The 23,868-nt window shown below is 39.1% G+C and overlaps 1 protein-coding gene across 2 annotated transcripts in view; it reads left to right on the top strand.

Annotated features, from left to right (window-relative positions):
* Positions 1-19,508, top strand: part of CSGALNACT2 (chondroitin sulfate N-acetylgalactosaminyltransferase 2) — a 34,824-nt gene extending 15,316 nt beyond the window's left edge. For both annotated transcript variants that reach the window (XM_080621802.1, XM_080621801.1), the window contains exons 2-8: positions 3,267-4,515; positions 12,046-12,262; positions 12,794-12,895; positions 13,127-13,305; positions 14,889-14,983; positions 16,355-16,436; positions 17,582-19,508. In XM_080621802.1, the coding sequence (XP_080477928.1) occupies positions 3,852-4,515; positions 12,046-12,262; positions 12,794-12,895; positions 13,127-13,305; positions 14,889-14,983; positions 16,355-16,436; positions 17,582-17,874 (1,632 nt within the window). In that variant the 5' untranslated portion in view covers positions 3,267-3,851 and the 3' untranslated portion in view covers positions 17,875-19,508. The remainder of the gene's footprint in view (positions 1-3,266; positions 4,516-12,045; positions 12,263-12,793; positions 12,896-13,126; positions 13,306-14,888; positions 14,984-16,354; positions 16,437-17,581) is intronic.
* The last annotated feature ends 4,360 nt before the right edge of the window (positions 19,509-23,868 follow it).

Genomic DNA, 23,868 nt, shown 5'->3' with positions numbered 1-23,868 from the left:
CTTCCGGGTAGCTCCCAGTTACATCCCCGGGCATGACGTGCTGTGGTATGGAATACCTCTTTGGCTAGTTTGGGTCAGGCGTCCTGTCCCTGCTTCCTCCCGGCCCCTCCTCCTCCCTGGCAGAGCATGAGACTCACAAAGTCCTTGGTCAGTCTAAACATCAGTGTTATCAGCTCTTCCCAGGCCAAAAGTCAAAAACACAGCGCTGCACCAGCTACTAAGAAGGAGAAAAACTGACTGCTACTGCTGAACCCAGGACATGGTGTAAACAGGGAAAGTGCCTGTAGGAAGACTCAGAAATCTGCAGTTACTCATAATTTTTGTCGTTATGTTGGTGATGCAATACAAGCGGGGAGTCCCTGTGGAGGCATGCTGGCTTTTTTAATCCATGCTTACCATAATGATGTACATTTGGCCACCATTAAAATTCTTAAGAACAGAGTGGTTCTTTCTTTGCCCTCTGCTGTTGTCTGAGGTAATCTTTATCTCCTGGTAGCTTGTGTCCTCTTGGCACATAACAGGAAATCTGTTGTCACTTGCTTCTAAGACATGAATGAGACCTAAAGAAACTTGGTGACTCATCAAAGTGAGGACAGGGCAATTTACTGGTAGAGCAGTAATTAAATAAAGGCCTACTAGGCTAATGATCCACCTTCAGGGATGTCTATTTATCATGTAACAACAGTTACTGATTGTTTAAAGCCCATGGTGGTGCGAGATTGCATGACTGATTTGGTGGCTTTAAGTTAGAGGTTCACTGATGAACCAAATCTGGCCATGGTGTACAGCTGCCTGCACTGGCCATTATCAAAATGTACCATGGTACCCAGATAATCTCTTAAGACAGTCTTAACTTGAAATACTAGCTTCTTCTTTCTAGTACATGCTTTCATTTTCTTTAACTATCCTGTAAAAGTGAGGAGAGAGATAAAGGAAAAACACAAAGCGCTCTTCTTTGTCCTTTTGGGCTGTAAGTCTCAGCCTTGTTTTACTACCGTGTCCCCAGTACCAAAAGTGTCTCTTCATAACTTGAAAAAAATATTTCTGTAGTTGCATGGTACCTGTGTTTCTGTATAAGCAATGCAAAAATGTTGCTGTTGTTGACAGGCTGTGCAATGAAAAATAGTTGGAATTGAGTTTGTCAGTATTTTATGCAAGTCAGGTAGTTTGATCATTTCTCAGTATGCCTTGAATGACTTAAGATGTGCTAGCTTATGCATGGAGTGGCTTTAGTACAGTCTCGAATTTATGTAGGTTTAAAAAAAAAATATGGTTCTGTATGTAAGTAATCGTGGCTTCACCTCTTGTGGTCTAACAGAACAAACATTCAGGAAGAGATGTGAAAAAAACCCATCATGTAGGCAACTTGGTACTTAAGAAAGTTTGGGATGGTATGACATCATTTCTGGTTTTTTCATCATTTCTGAACTGGTTTTATCCTGAAGGTGTTTTTTTCTTTTGTCTCACTTGACTCACCACATCTGGACCCTGGTCAGTAGTCTGAGGATACATCTGATGTTGATCACCCATTATAGGCATTTAACTTGCATTTATATAATGCTGTGTTTGTGCAATGAGGAGTGACTAACTTCTGTCTTATTTGGACTTTAAAGGATGTCATCTAGAATTCAGTTCATAGAACTTACTTATTTTGTACCAACGTGGCCAGTAGCTTTACATTGGTTGAAAAAGCTGAAGTTTCAAATAACTATTGCCTTTTAGCTGCTCTATTAAGAATTTCTACGTAATGCTTCCACTTTATTTGTGGACAGGGTCGTAGGCAGGGACCTCAGTACCAGAAATACTAGTAACTTCTTCAAGTAGTCTTGTAGACTTCAGATGGACAACTCTGAAGTGTGCAGCTCTTGCAAAACTCAGTGTACATGACATGTATGCAAAGTTAGGGTCTGCTATCACAGGCATTGGGTTTCGTGGTATGAATAAATTATTTAACTTTTCAGGCCTTGTTATGGGAGCTTCCTTGCAAATCAGGATACTGCTGGTATGTGGTACATGGTTCTCACTAAAGAATATCCTGATGGTGGAAGCTGGATGGGAACGGAGAAATGTCACAAGGGAAGACATAATTGGAGAGAAATGTTGCAAGGTGTTTGCAAGTACATGAAGTGCATCGTGGCATCATGACTTATTTACAAGGACAAAGGAAGATGGAGTTTGTGGCTGCTTGGTGGTGTTAGATAACAGCCTGTCCAACCCATATAGAGGGCAATCTTTTTTCTAATGTCATAAGCATACTGAAACTAAACTGAAGTTATTCAAGGTCCCAGAACTTCGCACAAGCAAGTTACGCAACATAGTCAAAATTAATGTACAGCTAACAGATCAGTGGATAAATTTTAATGAGCTTCACTTATTTTATACATCCAAGTTGTAAGCTTAAGTATTTTATTAATGTGAGAAAGTAGACTAACACGCATTGAGCTTAATTATAGCTCTTTATGCTGCCACTGAAGAGGCCCATAAACTCTTCAGCTGACTGTTGTTGCTGAGTAGGATTTTTGGTATCCCCCTCTTGTGTTACTGTGGTCTCTCTTCCATGGCCTTTTCCTCCAAGCCTCAGCAGTGTAAGAGGGTGACCCATGCAAATGGTCAATGCTTCTTGATGCTAGCCTAACCAAATCAAAAGGTGGAAATATTAGACAGTGGGTAGTCTGAGGCTCCCTTCCATCAGTTGGGAATTAGGGTTTGAATTTGAATCTCTCTTGAATTTAACTTATTCTGAAATGCTGTTTCTGTGGACTTTGATATTTAAATCTGCAAAGCTTTACTCATGAGTAAATAATTATCTCCTAAAAGATATTTACGTAAAATAAAAGCAAATGTAAATGCAAGCTTCTGTTGCTGCTGCTTCAAAACAGTTCTTGGAATTTTTTTCAGTTCAGAGGAGTAGAAAGGGCATGGTGTTTTTTCTCTTCACACAGAGGAAAACAAAAAAAATCAAACCCAAGAAAGAATGGGGGAGGTAAAACAAATAAAATTTGATGAGACTAGAAGAACCCTTACTGCTTTAGCTAGCTTTATGAAAAATGTATTTCATTAGACTGTCTATATTGCTGTTTCTCAGATACTGTGTCAAAGGGAATCACTGATGGGTGATGCAGTGGAAAGAGATAATGTTTTTCTTTCTCTTTTTCCCACTCTTTCCCCCAGCAATCCTTTGCATCCATGTGTTACAACTTTATTCATGTGTTTTCAGATGACTGGCTGCTTTGTAGCTCTAATATGCACCTTTCTTTTAATTTTAGGTTCTGACTTCATTTTGCTGACTCAAACCGCAGATTCCAAGGAAAGGAGGGGAAGTGGAATAAAATACTCAAGTGCCAGAGGAAAAGCCAGACTACTCAATGAAAATTACTGTTACTAAGCTGTAGACTGCTCTCACTTACATACATGGGGAGAAAAATTGCTGTTGATTCAAAGCTTATGAAATTACTTCTGCAGGCTTTGCTAACTGAACTTCAAATAGACTAAAACCATCCAAGTAGGGTTGAAATAGGAAATGGAAATATGACTCCTTGCTGGTGTCTTGCATCTTCCTCACCCTCTGCAGCCTTTTTCATTTGGGGTAGGAAATCCTGAACAAATTGTATGGCGTCAACCAAGCTCACAGTTGATGGTTATGGATGACATAGGAACTTCAGATTTATGTCTCTGCAATGACACCTGATTAAGGCAAAGGTTGAAAACTGCACATCAGCTACTTTATCAAAACTTGTAGTAACTATTGCAGGCATACTTTCTCTGTCTTTCTAAGATTTGAACACTGGGGTGATGTTCCCTGAAAAGCATGAGCAGATAAGTCATATTTTTGAATTGGAAGTGGTAGTAACATGAGAATGCCCAGAAGAGGCTTAGTAATTCAAGCCAGGACTCGTTGGCTATTAGTGGGCCTTGCTTTACTATTCAGTTTAGTCTTGCTTATGTATTTGCTGGAGTGTGCTCCACAAACAGACGATAATGGATCTCTGCCTGGTGTCGTAGGTGAAAGCATGGGTAAAGAATACTATCAAGCTCTCTTGCAGGAGCAAGAAGAGCATTATCAAAACAGAGCTACCAGTCTAAAACGTCAGATTGCCCAGTTAAAGCAAGAGCTTCAGGAAATGAGTGATAAATTGAAATCCCTGCAGGAAAAAAAGAGCCCAAGGGTCAATGGTATGAACTACCAGGGCACCAAAGAACAGTCATCCAATGATCTCCTGGAATTTCTTCATTCACAGATTGACAAAGCTGAGGTGAGCGTGGGGGCTAAACTGCCTAGTGAATATGGTGTCATTCCTTTTGAAAGCTTTACATCCATGAAAGTATTTCAGTTGGAAATGGGGCTCACTCGGCATCCAGAAGAGAAACCTGTTAGAAAGGATAAGCGAGATGAATTGGTGGAAGTTATTGAGGCTGGCCTAGAAGTCATCAATAATCCAGATGAAGAGGATGGACAAGATGAAGATGATGGAGTAGGAGAGAGGCAGCTGTATAGTGAAAATGATTTCATAGAAGGTATGTTTATTGAAAGCTTTCCAGCTCCATAACAGAATGTCACAACAGGCATTTAATGGTATTTGTATTTTTTAGGGAGTTTACCTGCTTGAATATAGTCTTGAACAGATGTTACACACTGAGAACCTTTATTTCTAATGATGAAACTATTACTGCTTCATTATCTTGTGTTTTGAATAGGGAGCAAGAAACCCATTTCAGAAGGGTTCACCACAAGAAGTGTACGGGATACAGCTGTATCTGCCTAAAATACTGAGGCATTCATAATTGCTTGTAGCTGAAGTCAGTGTAACACAACTGCTTATGATGCTAAATAGCTGAAAGACTTTGAGTGAAACTGGTGGCAGCAGGAGGGAGAAATTGATTAATTTCTCTTGTTCCAGCATAGTTAAGCCAGTCAGTATGAAGCTACAGGGTTTTTCTTCACTTACCTGTATACTACTTTTAGTTAATATTCAGGCTGCTGACTGTCTTAGATTTGACACACATATCGGAGGGAGATCATTGATAGGCTTATGTATTCTGGTCTTGTTAGCTGAAGAACTTTGCGTCCTTCATGGTATACGAGTTACAGGTCTGCTAAGCTGCGTTACCTTGAACTGTTCTGTTGTTCTCTCTTCAGTTCTCTCTCAGTACTTGTAAGTTTAATTACAGGACACATTATTATAAAAGCAGATATAGAAGCTATATTTTCACTTAGCGACACCCTTAAAAGATGCATTAGTGATAATTTCTACGGAAGTGGGCTTTCAAGGTACAGTAAAATGCTGATGGAGATAATTAAAACCTGTCCTCATATCTCTTTTTTTGTATTTACAGTATTAAATACAGTTCATGCTGCCATAAAAAAGCCCCACAAAGTTTGGAGCATGTTATAAAAGCGTTACTGTAAAAGGGATTCTGGATCTCAGCAGTACTGATGTCTGCACTATTAAGCGAACATGCTGGAGAAAAGTACCGTTGGCCTTGAAATAATCAGTTCTTTCAGTCTGAAATGATGTCATTGGTCTGTAGCACAAAAAGTCTGTGCTTTTAACAGCTACTGTGATTAAAGTTTAATGCAAGTACTCTTCTTCATTCCAGAAGGTGGAACAGGGCATAGAATCCACTCAGCTGTGTCTGTATAACACACCAATACAGTGTTAGGCTCTTGGTACAGTTTTTACTGAAAGCCGTATTATTTTGTCTGGAGGTAGTCATCCTTGCAGTCTTTTAATTGTTTTCTTTCTATATTAAGTGTGCAGCTGTTTTTTCTTTGCTGTTACTCTAATGTATTTTTTCTTTTTACCATTACTGAAATAGCTGTTTATTTTTCTTAGTGCACTGCCTATAATGACTGCAGACCTCCAAGGGACAAGAGCAAGCAGATTTAGGACCTTAAAATTGTACTTCATGCCCCTGCCTCTGTTCACACCAGTATATTGATAACTGGTTTTTTTGATAATCAAACTGCTGGAATGGCATTCTCTTCAAGCATAGGGTTACAGGAACTGTACAAAAAGTATTTTTATGATGCTGCTCATGTTGGGTGTTGCTCATGTTGCATTACTATGGCAACTAACCATAATAATACGTATCAGGGTGGGTTGTTGGTTTGGTTGATTTTGTTGGGTTTTTTTTGTTTTTTTTTCCAGACAGAAGTTGTGGGTTTTGTTGGGTATTTCATGTTTCTGTATGTGTGAATACTACTGGTTAATTTAAACAGTAGGCCAGCAAAAAAAAAAAAAAAAGGCTGTTTTGGAATATTAACGCTTTTCCCCCCAGTATTGTTCCAAAACTTAGAGGTGAGAAATGGAACCAACTGGCAGTGATATCTACATGCCTTTTGCCCTGCAGCCCTGTGACTGAGCTCTAGTGTACTATCTCCTTTGTCAGTTTGTGTATCCTTGTTTGATGGAAGTCTAGTTGGAAAGCGTATGCCTTTCTAGTTTGAAAACACTGTTCCCTTAAGCTGTCATAAACTGGTAGTTTCAAGTTACACAGTGGACTTGGTGTATCTACTTGAACTTGCAAGAGGTCCTGTAACTCTCCAATGAGCACAACTAAATTGTTGCTGGAGTAGCATTGCTTATTTAGAGAAACAGTTTGTTAAAGACGATTTGAGATAAATAGTTTAAGTTCTGTGTCTTTTCCAGTTGCTAATAGATTATTTTGTGAGGAGCCATTTAGGACTAAGACTAGAGTTTTATGCAATTTGAAACGGGAAAACAGGAAGCTGAGAAACTTGTGGACTGTTTTTTTCGGGGGGGGGAGGGGCAAAAGAGAACATGGTACTGCATTAGTTCATACATAACCATCATTCACGTAGACTGATTTGCTTTTGTTCTGAGTTGCAGGACTTTTTTTCTCAAAACTAGTGTATACCTGTCTACCAAAACTTACCCACAAAACCATGTCACAAGTACAAGCTAAACTAGAAATAGGCATTTTTATTGTAGAAGTGTTCTATCTTCCTACCTCAACAGGCTAAATTTTCATGTAGGTAAATGATATTTGGTTCTGGGAATTATTCTTTCCTAGACTTTTGAAATACTAGACTAAACCTTGAACTATATCATCTTTTGTGCTATGCACTTTCAGGTGTATTAGTAAATCCTCAGAGAATTTGGTGGCTATTTAAGTCTAGAATCTCTTACAGGCATTTTTACCTGATGGTATCTCTTCACCTCCACTGAATATGTCTGAAGTTCTTCCCCAGCATTTACATTGCCTCTGATGCCCACTGTCTGGATTTGTAAAGGCATCAAGAATTGTTTTTCTTCCTGTATTTTAGGATTTAACGATATTGGAGTCACTTGTGACAACAAAGAATAATGACATGAATTAAAAATTAATCTGCCTTCTCCATATTTAAATTTGTCTGTTCTATAAATGTGAATGTCTGAATAAACTTTTTTTAAAAAAGTACACTTAATTACCCAATAATACACAGTATTTGAATCTCTAGCACTGCTTAGGCCACAAAGTATAGGCAAAAATGCATCCTGATGGGTGCTAACTTTCTTGTTGCTGCTCTGTTTTTTTATTTTGTGCCCTTGATTCAACTGTTCACACAGCTGCTTTGCTGCATGCTCAGCCTCTGTAGTCTGCATATAAAGGTATTCTGACTTCTACCAGTGATGCCAGGAAGATGTATCCACAAGAGTGAGCAGCCTGTTCAGGTGTTATCCAAACTGATGTTATTTTTTTAGTGTTGCAAGACAAAGTAATGATCCTGATCTGTTTTGGAGCTGTGATTAGGCAGAGCTGTCACAGTAACATTGTGGCTATTGGCAAGCTTTGAGCAATAATACAAAGTTAAAAAAAGATTTGCAAGTATGTATTACAACTACAAAGATACTTTCTGAAAGCTCAAAATTAGTGTTCACAAGGCTTAATTGACTTGCGTTGCTGGTGAAAATTAGTAAGTTTCTCAGTTCTGTAGGGCAGTTTGCTGCATTGTTGCCTTTTTTTGCTTTGCTGCAAACCAAACTGAAACTTCCAAAACTCTAATATTAACAGAACAAAAAAAATCTGACATTAAAAACAAGTCTTGTTCTGCAGTTGCTGTTTGAGAAACACTTTGAAGTTGCTTTTTTAAAAAATATTTCCGTTAGATCTAAGCATATGAGAAACGGGAGTATGCTGTTCTCCTTGGATGAAGAGTATCCCTAGAGAGAATAAAAGTTGCAATATTACATATTTTCACAAATGAAGGGGTCTAGGACTACAATCAGTGAACCTAATTGATGAATTGGGCATTCTAAGATAGTCCTGGATTAAAAATAGTCTTCTTTGAGATCAGTATTTGATATTCAGAAACAGAGGATAAATAAAATGGGAAGAGCATAATATTGTTAACTCTGCTCATCCCCTTTCTTCAGAAGCCTAGGACATTAAATCTTGAATAGTGATGCAAAGCTCATTGAGGAGCTTTCATGGACATCTGTACTTTACTATCAGTGTAACTGGGTTATTTGGGTTACATTTACCAGTGTAATGCATTTATTTTATCAAGATGTTAAAAGCTCTTCCATTGGTTAGATGTTTAACATCTGGAAAAGAGAGGCATTAGCGTATTTTCAGAAGTTAATTGTCAGTTAGCTAATCTCTACTGAAGGTCTTGTTATCGAATGTCTGCCAGAATTCGAGTGCTTTTGTTTGGGTCTATTTCTCTTGCTTCTGTGTTTCCAGTTGTAACTGGGCAAAGTCCAGAAACTGTCTTTAGGTCTGAATCTCAAGGGAAAACTTCCCACCCATCCTTGGCATGTAAAAGATTGTTTATCCCAGCACTACAAGCTCAGAGTCAAAACTTCCAGAGTCCCTGCCATCCACAGAACAGTTTTGACTGCTTATCATGCAGAACATCCCCTTTAGTATGACCTGCATAAGACCAGAAACTGGCCAGTGTCCTGGAACTTCAACTGACACTTATAGTATACAGAAATAAGGGACATCTCTTAAATTCCATAGACACTTTCTTGGTAACATTCGTGGTAGTTGTAAAAGAAATAATAGTATTCAAGGCAATAGAAGAACAGCTTTTTGGCTTTAATAGTAATTGATTCCCAGAATTCCTAGATTTGTTTGGTGAAAAACAGAACTCTGAGAAGGGACTAACGCTTCATGGACCAGGAATAACAGCTGTTAAATTATTTCTGCTGCTTTTTACCTCTTTGCTTGTAGAGCTTTGTTTTGGATGGGAGCCAGCATATGCTAGTTGGAAGGTGAGATAGCAAGTTTTATTACATGAGTCAGTCCCAAGTGTTAAAAACCTGAATATGCTAAGAAGTAAAACAGATGTGGGTTCTTTTTCTGGCTGTTCTAAATTCTGGCTTCTGTGTGTAGAAGCTTTAATCCCACAAAAGTATTCAAATTAGTAGATTGCCTGTGGAGGTTAGCTCATAGTGAAGAGCATATACTATTTTAAAAGTGTGGCACTGGTAGGATGCTGAGATTCAAAAGTTGGGAATCTCCTAGCAATTACATGTTGGCAATGCACTACTGAAATTCATATTAAGGTCTTTATGAACTAACAGCAATGGTGTTTTTTTAAAGTTACTTCAATCTACAAATTTTTCTTCTGTGCTACAGCCTTCTGTTGCATACTGACATCTAAGCCTGTCCTTTGATTAAAGATAACCTACTGACAACTGTGACATGCTTTTTTAAAACTTCACTTATAAATGGTATTTTCATCTGTAAACAGCTATTAGATACTAAAGGAATGTAATCTGAAATACTGAATGTGAGTTTATGCAGGATTACTGGTACAAAGTATTTGTTGTGTTGCATGAAAGCAGGGTGCATAAATGCCATGGTGGCATCAGCTGCTTCAGTAACCAAGAAGCTGTTTTCAAGGTATAGTGCTAGACCATGCAGCACAAAGGGTTGGAGTGGAAAAGGGGTTGAGAGGGATTTAAGATCTTTTTATGCTTCTAAGAATCAACACTGTTGATTGGAAGTCCTTCCATTGTTTGAAACACCCTTTTCAGTACTTGTAATTAATACTGATTTGAAACTGTCATGCTGAGCATTAAAATGTGTTGCATATTTTATGCAGCTTTGTGTTCACAAAAGAATAAATACGGATTTCTCTCTCTTAGTGTTCATTTCAAAACTTTATTCACAGGGTAAAAAGCATTTAAGTTGAAAAGTTGCATTCAGACACCATTAACTTTCAGTGTAAAGGCATTGGCTTGTTCTGCTACAACGCATCTCCCACACACCCTGCGTAGTGGTCATCCATGTATCCCATCAGGTGTGCCAGTGCACATGCTTGCCTGTAAAAAAGGGTGCATTACAGAGCTGAATATAGGAGTGGGATAGGGAGCTTGCTGTGAAAGAGTGGCAGTTGGGCAGATACAGGATGGGGCAGAAAGAGAGAACATCAGTGAATGAAATGGGATTTGGTTTGGGGAGAGATGCTGGACAGAGGAACATGGGGGGAATTTGGTAGATCTAGGGAAAAGACTCTTTGTAAATGGAGCCTGGGTTATAGAGGAAAAAAGCTGGGGCAAGGTGGTGTATGCATTCCTTGCTTCTGGTGTTGAATGAGAAAATAATGGGAGGAAGGAGCATGAAGGAATACTTGCTTGGGGATAGTAGAGAGAGAGAGAGGTGAATGGCAAAGCAGTTCAAGGCAGACAAAACAAAGCTGCTCTAAGTTTGAGGACTGTTCCCTTCACATACCTTGACCCCTCGTGATTTCAGTTGCAAAACGGACAATAACCACAGTGTGTATATGTGTATATATAGATAAGGACAGTATGCTGAGCACAGAAGACAACCCCTTGTGTCACCAGAACGGTTTGTCTATCCTGTGCCCTGCCACCTTCTTTTGGTGGGAGCCTGGGAGAGGATTTTGGGTGCTCTGGAGGCTGCTTTGCAGAAGAAGAGGCAGTCCAGGCCTGCTGAATGAGTGAATGAAGATACGCTGGCTGCATGGTGTGAGGTCTCTTTGGTCTCTTTGGCCAGCTCAAATTGAAGTTTTTTGGTTCATAACGTAGCTTATGTTTCTTGTATATAATACACCTTTTCCTTGTGGGTGAGAGAGAGGAGAGCAGAGATGGGATGAATGTAGGGCAGTTCTGTTGGACTACTTTTCCCCTCATCATCTCTTGCTCTCAGATTTGTATGGATACAGAATTAACAACACAAAGCTCAGTTGAGCCAGTGCCACAGATGAGTCTTGGTCTTTTGCTTTGTGATGTAAAATTAGAGAGGCTGTTGGCTTAACTTGCTTCCTTGATGATTAACTTGCTTCCTTTGATGTCCTTAAATGACCCATATTCTGAATGGGATAGACTTTCCAACCCATTAAGAGTAAAATTTCTCTAAGTAGGTAATCCTGTTTATAGAGGACTGCTGGTGTTTTCTCAGTGTTACAGTTACTTCTGCCTATGTCCTTAGAGGACTGTGACTATAGTGAAACACCACTGTCTTTATTTATCACAGAGAAAGTACTGTAGCTAATGGTCAGCAATGAAAGCAATTTTAGAGCATTCCAGCATTTATCACACATAATTTTTTTTAGATATCACATTTCAGATTTTGCAGGCTTTGTCAAGCAAGTTACTATGTCATTTGTTCTGCCCACAGCTTGTGTTACGCTTATTGCTGGCCAGATGATCTCAACTTTTACTGTGGACTAGCTCTGGGGATGATCCTTACTGAAGGGCTTAAGAGCAGGCAATAATAGATTTCAGCCATCCTTTTCAATATCAAATAGCTGAATTCCCTTTCTATTGGGAAGACCAAACTAATGCTGCCTGAGAAGTTGATGTAGAATGATAAAATCTGTTGTGGTCTCTAAGAAGCAAGGGAAGCAGAAGCTTGTTTGGGACTGTTTCTCAGATCTGGTCTAGGAGGATAGAAAGTTACTGTGATTGCTGATGGTTTGTAAATTGTTTGTTTTTAGGAAAACCCCGGAAGCTTTTTCCCTAAAGGTTTATTTATTTGCTTCTATAGTTCTTCGGAAAAACAGTGTGTCTGAAATACAATTGCTAGGATCTTTGACTTTACAAATTACTTGTGTGACTTATTCTTCAGGTTACTATCGTACAGAAAGAGATAAAGGGACACAGTATGAGCTGTTTTATAAGAAGATGGATGCCATGGAATACAGGCATGTCACCTTGTTCCGACCTTTTGGACCCCTCATGAAAGTGAAGAGTGAAACAGTCGATATTTCTAGATCAATCATTAACATTATTGTCCCTCTTGCTGGAAGAACTGAGGCATTTGCACAATTTATGCAAAACTTTAGGTAGGTGCATGAGATTATATAGTGAGCTTTATTGCTGGTTTTCAGTATTTTGTTTCCTTCTCAAAATGAATTTTCAGAACCAGTGATTCCAACATTGTGTACAGCTGCCTTGGGGTGCTTGTAATTGAGCCTACTATATGGAGAAAACATTCGTTCTAAAGTGATTTAAGAGATTCTCAAATTGCACTTCTAGACCAAATTCCAGGGCTGTTGTGAGCCTGGACACAGATGATCTTGAACATCATTTTCATGTTTACATCAGCTTTTGAGCTCCTGTTTATAAAATAAGGTGTTGGAATGAGACACACAGTGTTGGAATGAGACACACAGTATTGGAACCTTCTGATTCAAATGGGAAAGATGGGGAAAGGAAAGGGAAAACATTTTTCCTTGTTTTCTTTAGAAGCTAGTTGAAGTCTAACCAGAATACTTAAATCTGCTAATACTTTTACATGTAATAGCTTTTAAGCACCTGAAGCTTCTGTTGTGTTGCAAGTAATTATTAATATCAGCTTATGTTTGTACTCACAGGGATGTGTGTATTCATCAGGATAAGCGTGTTCACCTCACAGTGGTGTATTTTGGACAAGATGGGCTATCAGAAGTAAAAGGCATCCTAGAATCTGTAGCTAGGTAAGTGTGTTGATCCAATGTCAGTCAACGCAAACAATATTGATTGGCATTTAAAATGGTTTGTTGTTTGTTGGAACAGGTTTTTTTTCCTCATCCTGATGATATAACAGAATTGGTTTAGGTATTTTTAATTTCTGGAATGAAATTACTGTAAAAGGCTGAGAAAGTATAAATGATCCATTCTGCCCCACCTCCAGGTTTATTTTGTATTTGGCTCTCTTTTTGTTTTAGAGAAACAAGCTTCCACAATTACACACTTGTCTCTCTGAAAGAGGAATTTAACCGAGGCCGAGGACTTGACGTGGGTGCCAGAGCCTGGGAAAAGGGAGAGGTCCTGATGTTCTTCTGTGATGTTGATGTTTATTTCACAGCTGAGTTCCTCAATAGTTGTCGCTTAAATGCTGAACCTGGTATGTTTCTTTACAGTTGCTGTAACCCAGTCTTGTTGCCTTGTTTTGCTTAAACTGACCATATAGAAAACTAGCTTTAATGGTGGAGATTATTCAATACTATGAACCTGGGAAGATGAAAAATACTCTGCACAAAAAGGACAGTAGTATTTAGATTGAGAAATAGATTTTGTCTCAGTGTAGCTTGTTTTAAGAAGATGTTTCCTTTTTGTACAAGAAGTACAATTTTCTTAAGGTTTGGCTGTCTAAAAGAAAGTTGGTCAGTTTAATTGCTTTAACAATTGGTCTGCATGTAAACTTGTATAACAAAACTTAGTGTAGCACTTGCAGTGGAAGAGGATTTTTGTTATACTGAAATCTCTAACAAGTTTGGTTTATGTCTTCTCGCACTTGCGTGGCCAAGACACATCATGTATGAAAGGGTTTCAGTAGAGCTACACAATATGCTCCTTAGAGAGATTAAGCTAATGTTCCACATTTACATCCCAAGCTCTGAAATTTTCTGACCATTTTTCTCAAGTTTGTATGAAGCCTGCTTGTTCTACCAGCTTCTGGATAAAGCTTTCTCGAGGTAACAAGACTGTTGGTTAAGACCACCTCCTGTCAAACATTTGCTTGGCTTTTTTTTGGGTTTTTTTAATGCTTACTCTTATTCTGGAATTGTCATAGAAACCATTTTCTCCAGATGTCAATTTGGAATGAATAGATACTTCCTCTTCACATAATAAACAGGCAAGAAATTCTGCTATAAGCCAGATATTTGGATGCTGTTTCTTGCTTTTTCTTTCATTTCTGTCTGTCTCTGTGCTTGATGAAACAAGTTATATAAAAAATTGGAAAAACTTTGGAGGGGAGCATCTTGTGAGCTTTCATAGGGAAGGCAGTTCGAGAGACTGGTTGACAATTCATACTGACAGTTTGTCACCTTTGCTTCAAGTGAGATCTGTAATGCTTCTCACACATTCAGAGTTCATGCCCAAGTCAGGATACTGAGTATTCTTGTGGGATGTGGTCAATACCTTTGAAGTATTGGCAGTGCAAGAGATCCTTGAAAAATATTTATCTGGCTTTTGTAATAGGCATAGAAGTGGTGTCACAGCGTAATCAGAATACTCATGATGTTTAATGCCCTTGCAGGATGTCCTAGCTGTACACGCTTTTAAATGTTTGTGCAAAGAGGCAAGCCCATAAAACTAATCTTTGCAAGGTATCACTTGGACTTGGTTTTTATCTTTACTGCATAACATTATTGCAGGGATTTTTCAGACATCTATTGTGACACTGTGATATGTAATATACGTATAATATCTTATACATATATAGGTATGTATAACTATATATAAATGTATACGTGTAGAGTATATATAAACTTGTGTACACCAGTTTTTCTAATCTTGTGGGCTCTGCCCCACTAGATGTTATGGGCTACCTAAATGTTAAATCCTAGCAGCTAGAACTTATATTTGCTTGTTTTCCCTTTGATGGCTAATAGCTAGTATTTTAAATAAAGACAGTATTTCTAGTTTCCTTTTGCTTTCAGAAAGTGTGCCCACAGTGAGTAACAATTACCTTTTCATTTCCAGGGAAAAAGGTGTTTTATCCTGTGGTATTCAGCCTTTACAATCCTGCTATTGTCTATGCCAACCAAGATATACCAGCCCCTGTGGAGCAACAATTGGTAAGCAGTGTGATTTATTCTGAATAGAAATTAACTATGCTTTGTATCAAAACAAAATTAAATGTAACTTAATAGTCTGACATATCTTATGACCTTTGGCAGTGCATATCTAAACACCTTATAGGCAAAGCACTTGGAAGGAAAGCTTATCAAATAGGAAAAAAACCTCAATCTTAGATGCACTTGAAGCTCTAGATTAAAAAAAAAAAAACAAACCAAACCCCAAAAGCTTTAGTCAAAAGAAGTTGGTGGTTCTGATCTATTGTTTAATTCTGGCTTGGAAAGCCACTATTTTATGAGGATAGTGGCATAACATGGCAGCAATTTTCACCTTAAGTTCCAGCAAAGTGGTGAAAGGCAAAAACCTATGAATGATGTTTGATAGGCTTCTCTCAGTATGGACTCTTTGCTAAATACCAAATGATAGTTGCAGGAAGTGTGCCATGTAACTCAAGGTGGGCTAAGATGTCTAGTCATTTGTTTTTTTCTTTTTGTGCTGTGGACAGCTGTACCCTGTGCAGATTGTTTCTTTACTTTTGCCATCCAACATCTGCCAGAATCATTGGCTGTTATACTGCTAATTTCGTCTTGCTTTTGGAATGAGAAACACTGCTTCTAGGGAACTTCGTAGTCAAAACAATAAACAGACCCCACAAACATTCAAGAGAATAGGTTTAAGGATCATTCAGGGCTCAGCAGAAAGAAGTGCTGTATTTCTGGATCTTTGTTGCCTGAAGATGGAATGGCCGAAGTCAGTGTCCAGCCTGACTCTCTTTGAAGAGACTGCATAAATGAAATTGGGTTTTGCAACTGGGACTTTGACATAGACAGGTTTGGAGGAGAGAAAGGAGAATGCAACATAGCCTTACTAAAAGGAAAAAAAAAACCATGCTAATGCTCACCCCTGTATTTCTTGCAAGGATTCTAGTCAAAGTAGGAGGGAAGGTTTTACATATGCCCTCAAGTAGTCACAAAATTTACTTTTCTTTTTCTCATCATATCAGAACAAGAAGAGACAAATGTGGCCTTAGAAACCAGGTAGGAATTGGAGTGTTGGGAACAAATGATTTGGCAATAGACTACCAAAAATTTACTGCTTGGTCTGAGCAGATATACAGAAAATAGAGGTGGCAGAAAGGAAACATAAAAATTGCAATAAGAGAAAGTATTTGGAATCAGATGGCAAAGGGTGAACAGCAGGTAGATTAGGAAGCCTACATCTGTGCATTACACAGAAATGCTAGAAGTGTTATATGATGGATCCTGCGCTGAGCAAATGATTGGAAGAGCTTAGTGTTCTACAAAATTAAGTGCAATGTATCTCCTTCATTGTACTTTGCATTTCAAAGTGAAACTGTTTTATAATTGCAGGTACACAAGAAGGATTCTGGTTTCTGGCGGGATTTTGGCTTTGGGATGACTTGTCAATATCGGACAGACTTTTTGACTGTTGGTAAGATGAAAATGAAAAACAAAGATTGTGTTTAAAAATTAACTCTCAGTTCTTATCTGCTAATAGGAAAGTAATGTAATTGTTTACTATTTTCCAAGCGCAGCAGTCAGGTTTGCTTGACAAGTTTGACCAAAGAGATAAATAGGATGTTTTTAAATTTTCATGTCCCATCTGAGGAGTGTTGGTTAAAAGTCACAGTGTTTTTTTAGTGTCAACATTTCACTATAGAACTTCTAAAAATCGTTCATTTTCTTGTACTTTGCCTGTCTGAAGCAAATTAACCAAGTTTAAGAAAAACATCCCTCAAACAAACCACTAACATATATAGGAAGCATTCAAAGTCTTTCTTTGAAATAACCTTGAATAGTTGAAGAGTTGTCTTTAGCAGTATGCTTTACCACCCCCTTGTGGCATGCTGTTAAAACTGAGAACAACCTAGGTGTGCTTAAATTTGGAAAACCATCTTGAAGGCAGCCTGCTATAAGGTGTAATGATGTAGCCCTGTGCGCTGTAAAATGGCTTGAATGCAGGCTGATTTCTGATAGCAGTCATATTGCCATGTGTAAAGTATATGCTAAAGGAAGTCTTCATGAGTTTTGAAATTCTGCATGAGTTTGGGTTCATTTACACTGTAGTTCTGGAAAGGCAAGAGAACTTAAAATGGTGGAACAGGTTCCTTTCCTTAGTCTGGATTTTTTAGTTGTGACCAATGGAGTAGCTGCTGGCATGTTTAGAAAGGGCCTTTTATATGAGGCATGACTGCTTCATTTTTCAGCTGCTAAAATCTATTCTGATTGCTAAAAATAACCCAAAAGCATAGCCAGTGAGATTTGCATGCAGTTTTCTGCAGCTGTCACATGAGATGTCATGCATAATGTGATATGAAGACACTGTTCTAAGAGACTTTCTGAAGCCAGCAGTGCATGATCTGTGTCTTGGGCAGTTTCCACCACAAAGGATGTGGTATGATTGAAGCTCCTCTCCTTCAATTTGGCATGGTTTGGCATAAAGTTAAATTTAATTGTTCCAGAATTACTGGTATGTCACACCAGATTTGGTAATACATTATACAAGGAGGGTTGCTGTTTCTGCTTTCCATCTAGCCTGTGTGCCAAAATAACTTTTTCTGATACTGTTTTTTATAGGGGGTTTTGACTTGGAAGTGAAAGGCTGGGGCGGTGAGGATGTTCACCTTTACAGAAAGTACTTGCATGGTGACCTTATTGTGATCAGGACACCAGTCCCTGGTCTCTTTCACCTCTGGCATGAGAAGCATTGTGCAGATGAACTCACTCCAGAGCAGTATCGCATGTGTATCCAGTCCAAAGCCATGAATGAGGCCTCTCACTCGCACCTTGGGATGCTGGTCTTCAGGGAGGAGATCGAGACTCACCTCCGTAAGCAGGCTTACAGGACTAACAGCGAAGCAGTGGGTTAAATGTCAACCCTGTGACTTTTGATGATTTCATATTCACAGTGAACCAGCACCATTTTACAGCCTTAATTCAGCTTAACAATGCAGTGCCTCTCTTTTTCAGTGAAGAAGAGTTTAAAGGGGTTTTGGTTCTTGTATTTGTTTTCCAAGTAATTCTTTGACTGTTATGCTGTTACCTAGATATCTTGCAAGTTCAAGCACCTCAAATAAATTGGAAAGTGTATGTAGTTCAAGGAAAGAGACTTGAGTATGGATTGGAAAATCTGTGGAATGTATAGCTTGACACTTTTCCACATGGTACATTTCAATTTTTATATTTGCATTATTTTAAGAATTAAATAATCTTTTGTGTTGTCTTGAGTATTTTCAGTCTGTATGGCTCACTGCTCTGTGACTTTAGAAAGACACTATACTTACACTCCATTGTAGAAACAAGAAAGGTGTGAAAAAGATTTTCACCATGAAAGTTGTACAGGATGTGCCAACTGGTATGTCAGCTGTTCAGGTTGCTGATTCACAGCAAGGGCTTGGTGCCGCATTTGCTGTATTAACAGACATTCACATGGTTGAATATAGAGTTATTCATATGGGTGGAGAGGAATGAAAATCTTTAAGTGGAATTTTAGAGCATATAATGTAATTTCACACTGCAAAACAGACACAACCTTCTTGTCTCCGTGTCTCCCAACTCAGACAAGTTGGGAACGTTGTTCCAGTTGGGCATTTCTGGATCTGGTCTTTTACCACAATAGATGCCACATCACAGAATCCCTTCTATGAACTGAGCTATGCTATTAAACTACTTTGTTTAAAGATTTTTGGCTCCACTCCTCCTTATTCGAAGGTCCTGTGTGTACATCTCATCCTTTAAGTTGAGGAACCATGTTTTCATTCCCATATAAATTTATTAGAGGCTCATTTGCTATTATACTAGTATTGTCCTTTGCTTTCTTTTTCTGGCATTTTCCTGACATGTTTTTGGAAAGGCCATCATGTACTGTCAGCTGTTTCTGTGACTGAAAAAGCAAGTGTTGTTACAGTCTTTCCTCATACCGTGGTCTCCATTCCACTGATTATCTCAGTAGCTTTATTCTTCACTTTTTCAGTTTGAGGGCATTTTAGTTGGGTTTTGGTGGGGGGTTTTTAGGGAGTTGGTTTTTTGGGGGGGTTTTTTTTGTTTGTTTGTTTTTTTACTTGATCACTTTATTTTAAGCATGCATAAGCAGAATTATGCTGTGGGCTCATTAGTGCCTTGTACAATGGCACTACTACTTTGCTACTTTCTTTTTGGGTATTTTGGGATGCATAAGCAATTTAAATTCAGGCACGTGATTTTTCTCCATGTTGTTTTATACGCTACCATATGGCATGCCTCATTTTTAATACATGTGTTTATAGACTGAATGCTAAGAATGCTAATTCAGTGGTTAAACCATTTGCATGGTCTCCACTGAATTTAGAAATGAGTTGAAAACTCTTCTCAAACCAGGTAGTGAAGACCTGTTCATGAATTCAGTTTGCTTCAAGAATTCTGAAGGCAACTAAAGATACAAATGGTTGATTTCTGAATAGCAGATATGCTGTGCAAATACTTCCGGGCAGTGATCCTTTTTATATGTACATAAAATTTGCCTTTATGTAACTTATTGTGGAGAACAGTGTACTGTATTGTACTTACAGTGAAGAGAATGCATTGCAAGACTTCTTGCAATTTATATTCTCAATATAATAAATGGAATTTCTGCATTTTAGAAATTGTTTTAAGCTGTTTCTTTGAAATAAGATTTTACAATAATATTTTACAAGGCAGATGGCACTCTGGATTCAGGTAATAGTATTTGGAGCAAGAAGTTCAACCAGCTCATATTTCCATCTCAAGTGAGTATCTACCCAGACCAGATAGGAAAGTACAGAGTTAGTTCCTCAGACAACTTCAACTTATACCAGATGTTATCTTTAAGATGTCTGGTGGTTCCTAACAAAAATGATAAGGTACCAGAGAGGAAATGATTAATACATAGGCATGATGATTTGGGGTAAAGATATAAGTGGGACTTTCTACTAAGCCTCCAGCCCTTAAAACTTCAGCTGCTACTGCTGTCCTGGCTCAGCTGCACAAGCATAAGCATCAGAAATGCCTGTCACTGACATCAGTGCTGCTTGGCATGTATTGGAATGGATACTGAGGTAGTGCAGAGGTGGTAAGCGTTCCTGCACCTTAGCTCTTACCACTTGGCCACTACCGCAGAAGGATCCGGTTGTCTCAGTTTCCATGTTTTGGAAACACAGCAGATTGCTGCTGCTGATAGCCAGGTCTCTTACCTTCTGCTATTTTCCACTCAGTGGTTGTGCTTATCAGCAAGTGCCGGGAAGGAGAACGGTGTCAGTTGTCCACATCTGTGAGATCAAAAATGGTCTGCAGTGTTGATGCTGGAAGGCAATCAAAGAAGTCAGGAGCTGAATGCAGTCAACAGGAACCACTTTGAAAACTTTTTTTCCCATTCACCATGGCAAAACATGGAAGCGAATGTGTGATAGAGTTAAAAGGAATTCAGAACTCTTAGAAATAGTTAACTCTTAGAAATTATAGAAATCAAGGTTGGGTATTGACACAACTGATTAGTTGAGGACTCCTGAGCTTTCAAGCTCCTTTTGCTGAGCCGTTTTTCTCCTACCTTGGTTCAGCTCACTGCAATAACTGCTGGTGTAAGAACATGTTGCTAAGGCACGCATCATCTGGGCAGCTTGTTAGGAGGATAGGCAACCATCACTGATGGCATTTGTTACAAAAGCTAGAGATACTGGTACTGGCTGTGTGCTGTGTCAAGTCAATGCAAGGTACTTGCAGCCCAGTGGTAGTAACAAGAACAATTTTCAGCACTGAATCTCCTCGGATGCATTTTGCTGCTGCCTGGTACTGGATTCTGTATGCATGCCTCACTGATTGCACCTGTGGGGAAGACTGTTTCACTGCTAACAATCAATCTGTAGAACATTTGCGGCAGGAAGATACTTGGCTCTAATAGTGCTTTGCAGGTTATGGCTTAGCTTATTAGCAACTTTGACATGTGAAATTAAATCAGTTACTAAAAACCTGTTATTTATGGTTTACAATATACAGTTCCAGGGAATAATTACTAATCATGCACACTTCATGTTCCCCAATGTCTTACAATTTTACCTACTTATTTGTCTCTATTATATAATTAGTTTAGAGATCATAAATAGCTGTCTTAAAAGTACAGATTGTAATCTTAAATTAGTTTTTAAGTTGTTATGATTCTCAAGTATATTTAACTCGACTATTTACACAAATGGATTATTTTGTCTATTTCAACAGGGATTCCCTAGAAGAGCACAGGCTGCTTTATACATCCCTAGTAATCCCAAAATAGAGAAAAGATCAGGACCTATGAATTACAGAGGGAATGATTCTGTTCACTGTAATGCTCTAAAAGATACTTGGATTTGTACAAATACATCGTAAGATCACCACATGGTGACTGCTTTCCTGGTGCTGTTCTGCTTTTCATCATTCTTTGGTAGTTTTTCTAGCAAAAATTCCTCTGGAAGTGCTTCACATTTTCTTGCTTCTGTGCCATAGCATGGGTAGGGCCCACTTCAGGACTCAAATTTTGCATTTGCTATCAATCACTGCTACATTACCCTAGGCTAACTGACCAGGTGTTTTCTCATCTATGTGGCAGTGCATGACAGTGGCACGTTAATTATGCTCCTGAGCAATTAAAGCAGAGTCACTGACCAGCATTGGTTAGAAAAATGTATGAATCTGGAAATGTGTTTTCCCCAAGTCCTTAGCATACCTGAAAGAAATTACACATGCTGTATTATATACTGAGAACTTGTATAGCTCACCTCCTTAATCTCACATTGTGCTTCTTGTACTGTGTTTCATCTCTCAATGTGCTACCTTCCATATTAACCCAGTCAGTTTTCCTTTGGTATGGCTCCTCCCGTACTTCTTCCAACTCTGTGCCTCAAAGCCATCTGCCTTCCTTAAGCTCTGGTCCTGGCTCTTTGGTGACTCAAGAGCTGTTGGGGGCCCCAGCTGATGGAGCTGTGGTGGGGCTGATCGGTGATGCCCAGCAAGGGAAAGCCCAGTAGGCAGACGGTGCAAGCGGGACACGCACTGCCAGGCAGTGCACGGATTGCTCTCTGCCTTTTACCAGTTCTGCAAACTGGCTTTAAACCACAAAGAACTCTGTTTACGAACTCTGTATAACAGATTGAGCTTTTTTCTTATTTCTGTATTTGTCATATTTCATGCTGAAACAGTAACCGGTGTGGCAATATGAACTTCGTGGGAAAGAGCAGTAATGTAAGGCCACCCAGTGTTCAACAGCATTGCTTCTGCTCTGCAGTGGAACCAGAATAGTAATAGTAGGATATGCCTTTATTAAAAGTGAGTTTACAAGTGATTTCAGTTACATGAGTGCTCTGAACTTCTGACTGCATTTTAGCATAGGCACAATGCATTTGTATATAGATCCATAGCTATTTTCTGGTTACAGCTGCATGCTGTAATGCAGGGTAGGTTTGTTCTTTCTCAGTAAAACTCAGCATAACTCTTCCTTGGAAATGTTTCATAACCTCTTCCAAGAAAGAGAGAAAATACTAAAATTTCTCGCTTGAATAATAAAATCTATTCTCTGTATTGCTTTAAGCATAAATCTGGCTAAATGGCTGAAAGATGTTAGCTGTGTGTAGTCTCAGGCTTGTAACTGCTGTCAGGGACTGGAGGAATAACTTTATTACCATGTGGATGTGCAGCTGTGAGCTGCCTGGTCAGATGGTGGGAACAGGGCAGCTGGAGCCTGTGAACTCGGGCGTTGCCCTGTCTGCCAGGCAGAAGCTCCTGGTGGCCACTGCGGGACCTGGTAGCTGCACACTGCCCTGTCTTCTTGGAAGCCTGGGTCTGGGTTTTCTGTCTGCTTTACCAAGAAACGTGGAATTGCGCTGAGAGAGGTTAAGCCTCAGGGGAGTCTCCATCCACAGAAAATGTTCAGAAACTTAATTATGAATGCTTCACTGTTGATAGTGAACTCACCTTACTGCTGGTCACCTCCAGCCCGAGAGGGTGCAGACAGAACATCCGTTTGCTTGATGGGCTGAGGCCCTTTGGTTGGAATCACAGGCAGCTTCCTGACAAAGGAGGAACATCATGGGGTTGAGTTGTGCATTGGGTCATTGTCAGTTTTTGTGGTTCTGATCTGTATGGCTCCAGGGTGTCAGAGAAGAATGTTTGCTATGCAGGAACGGAGACCTGCTCCTGGCTTTCCTAAAGTGTGCTCTGCCTGCAGAGGGAGAATAAACCCCACACTGTTCATCTTGGGCTGCCTGCTGCTGGGGCATCAAAACATAAGTGAAAACGTTATGCTTTGCAGTCAGAATCAACTGCCTGCCCAGGGTCGGTGCTCAGATTACAGCCAGGTGTTGGGCCATATCCTCATGTTTTGACAGATGCTGTTTATCTAATGCATGGTTTCCCTTTTTTAAGCTGTGGTCTGAGTGTAAAAAGCCAGCTGTGTTTTCCTGGAGGAGTCACTGCATTTTGGTATTAGAGTAGTAAATATAGTAACATTTGTTTAACTAGGAACATGTGCCACTGAATTAAGAAGTGATTTTGGGGTTGTTTGTTGGGTTTTTGTTGTTTTGGGGTTTTTTTAGCTGTTGTATGGTATCCACATTAATTATAACATTTTCCAAGGAACTTGCAATCTATGGAGGGAAGAGGAAGTGCTCTTGATTAAAGGAAGTCAAAATGAGATTAGCTCAGAGCCCACTTTTATCTTTAGGCTCTTCACAGGAATGAATTCAGGTTGTGCTTTTGCAAACTTGAATTTGTGTAATAATATATCATTCAGTGTGACTAGTAGATACTGGTTTGAAGAATCAGAAATTACAGGCAAAGAAGTGGAAAAGAACAAGGAAATATTTAGTTTTGAGTCTGCTGCATCCAGAAGAAAATACTTAGTA

This window comes from Psittacula echo (genome assembly GCF_963264785.1).
Source record: "Psittacula echo genome assembly, chromosome: 6".
NCBI classification, from domain to species: Eukaryota; Metazoa; Chordata; class Aves; order Psittaciformes; family Psittacidae; genus Psittacula; species Psittacula echo.
This window is presented reverse-complemented; position numbering and strand designations above follow the sequence as displayed.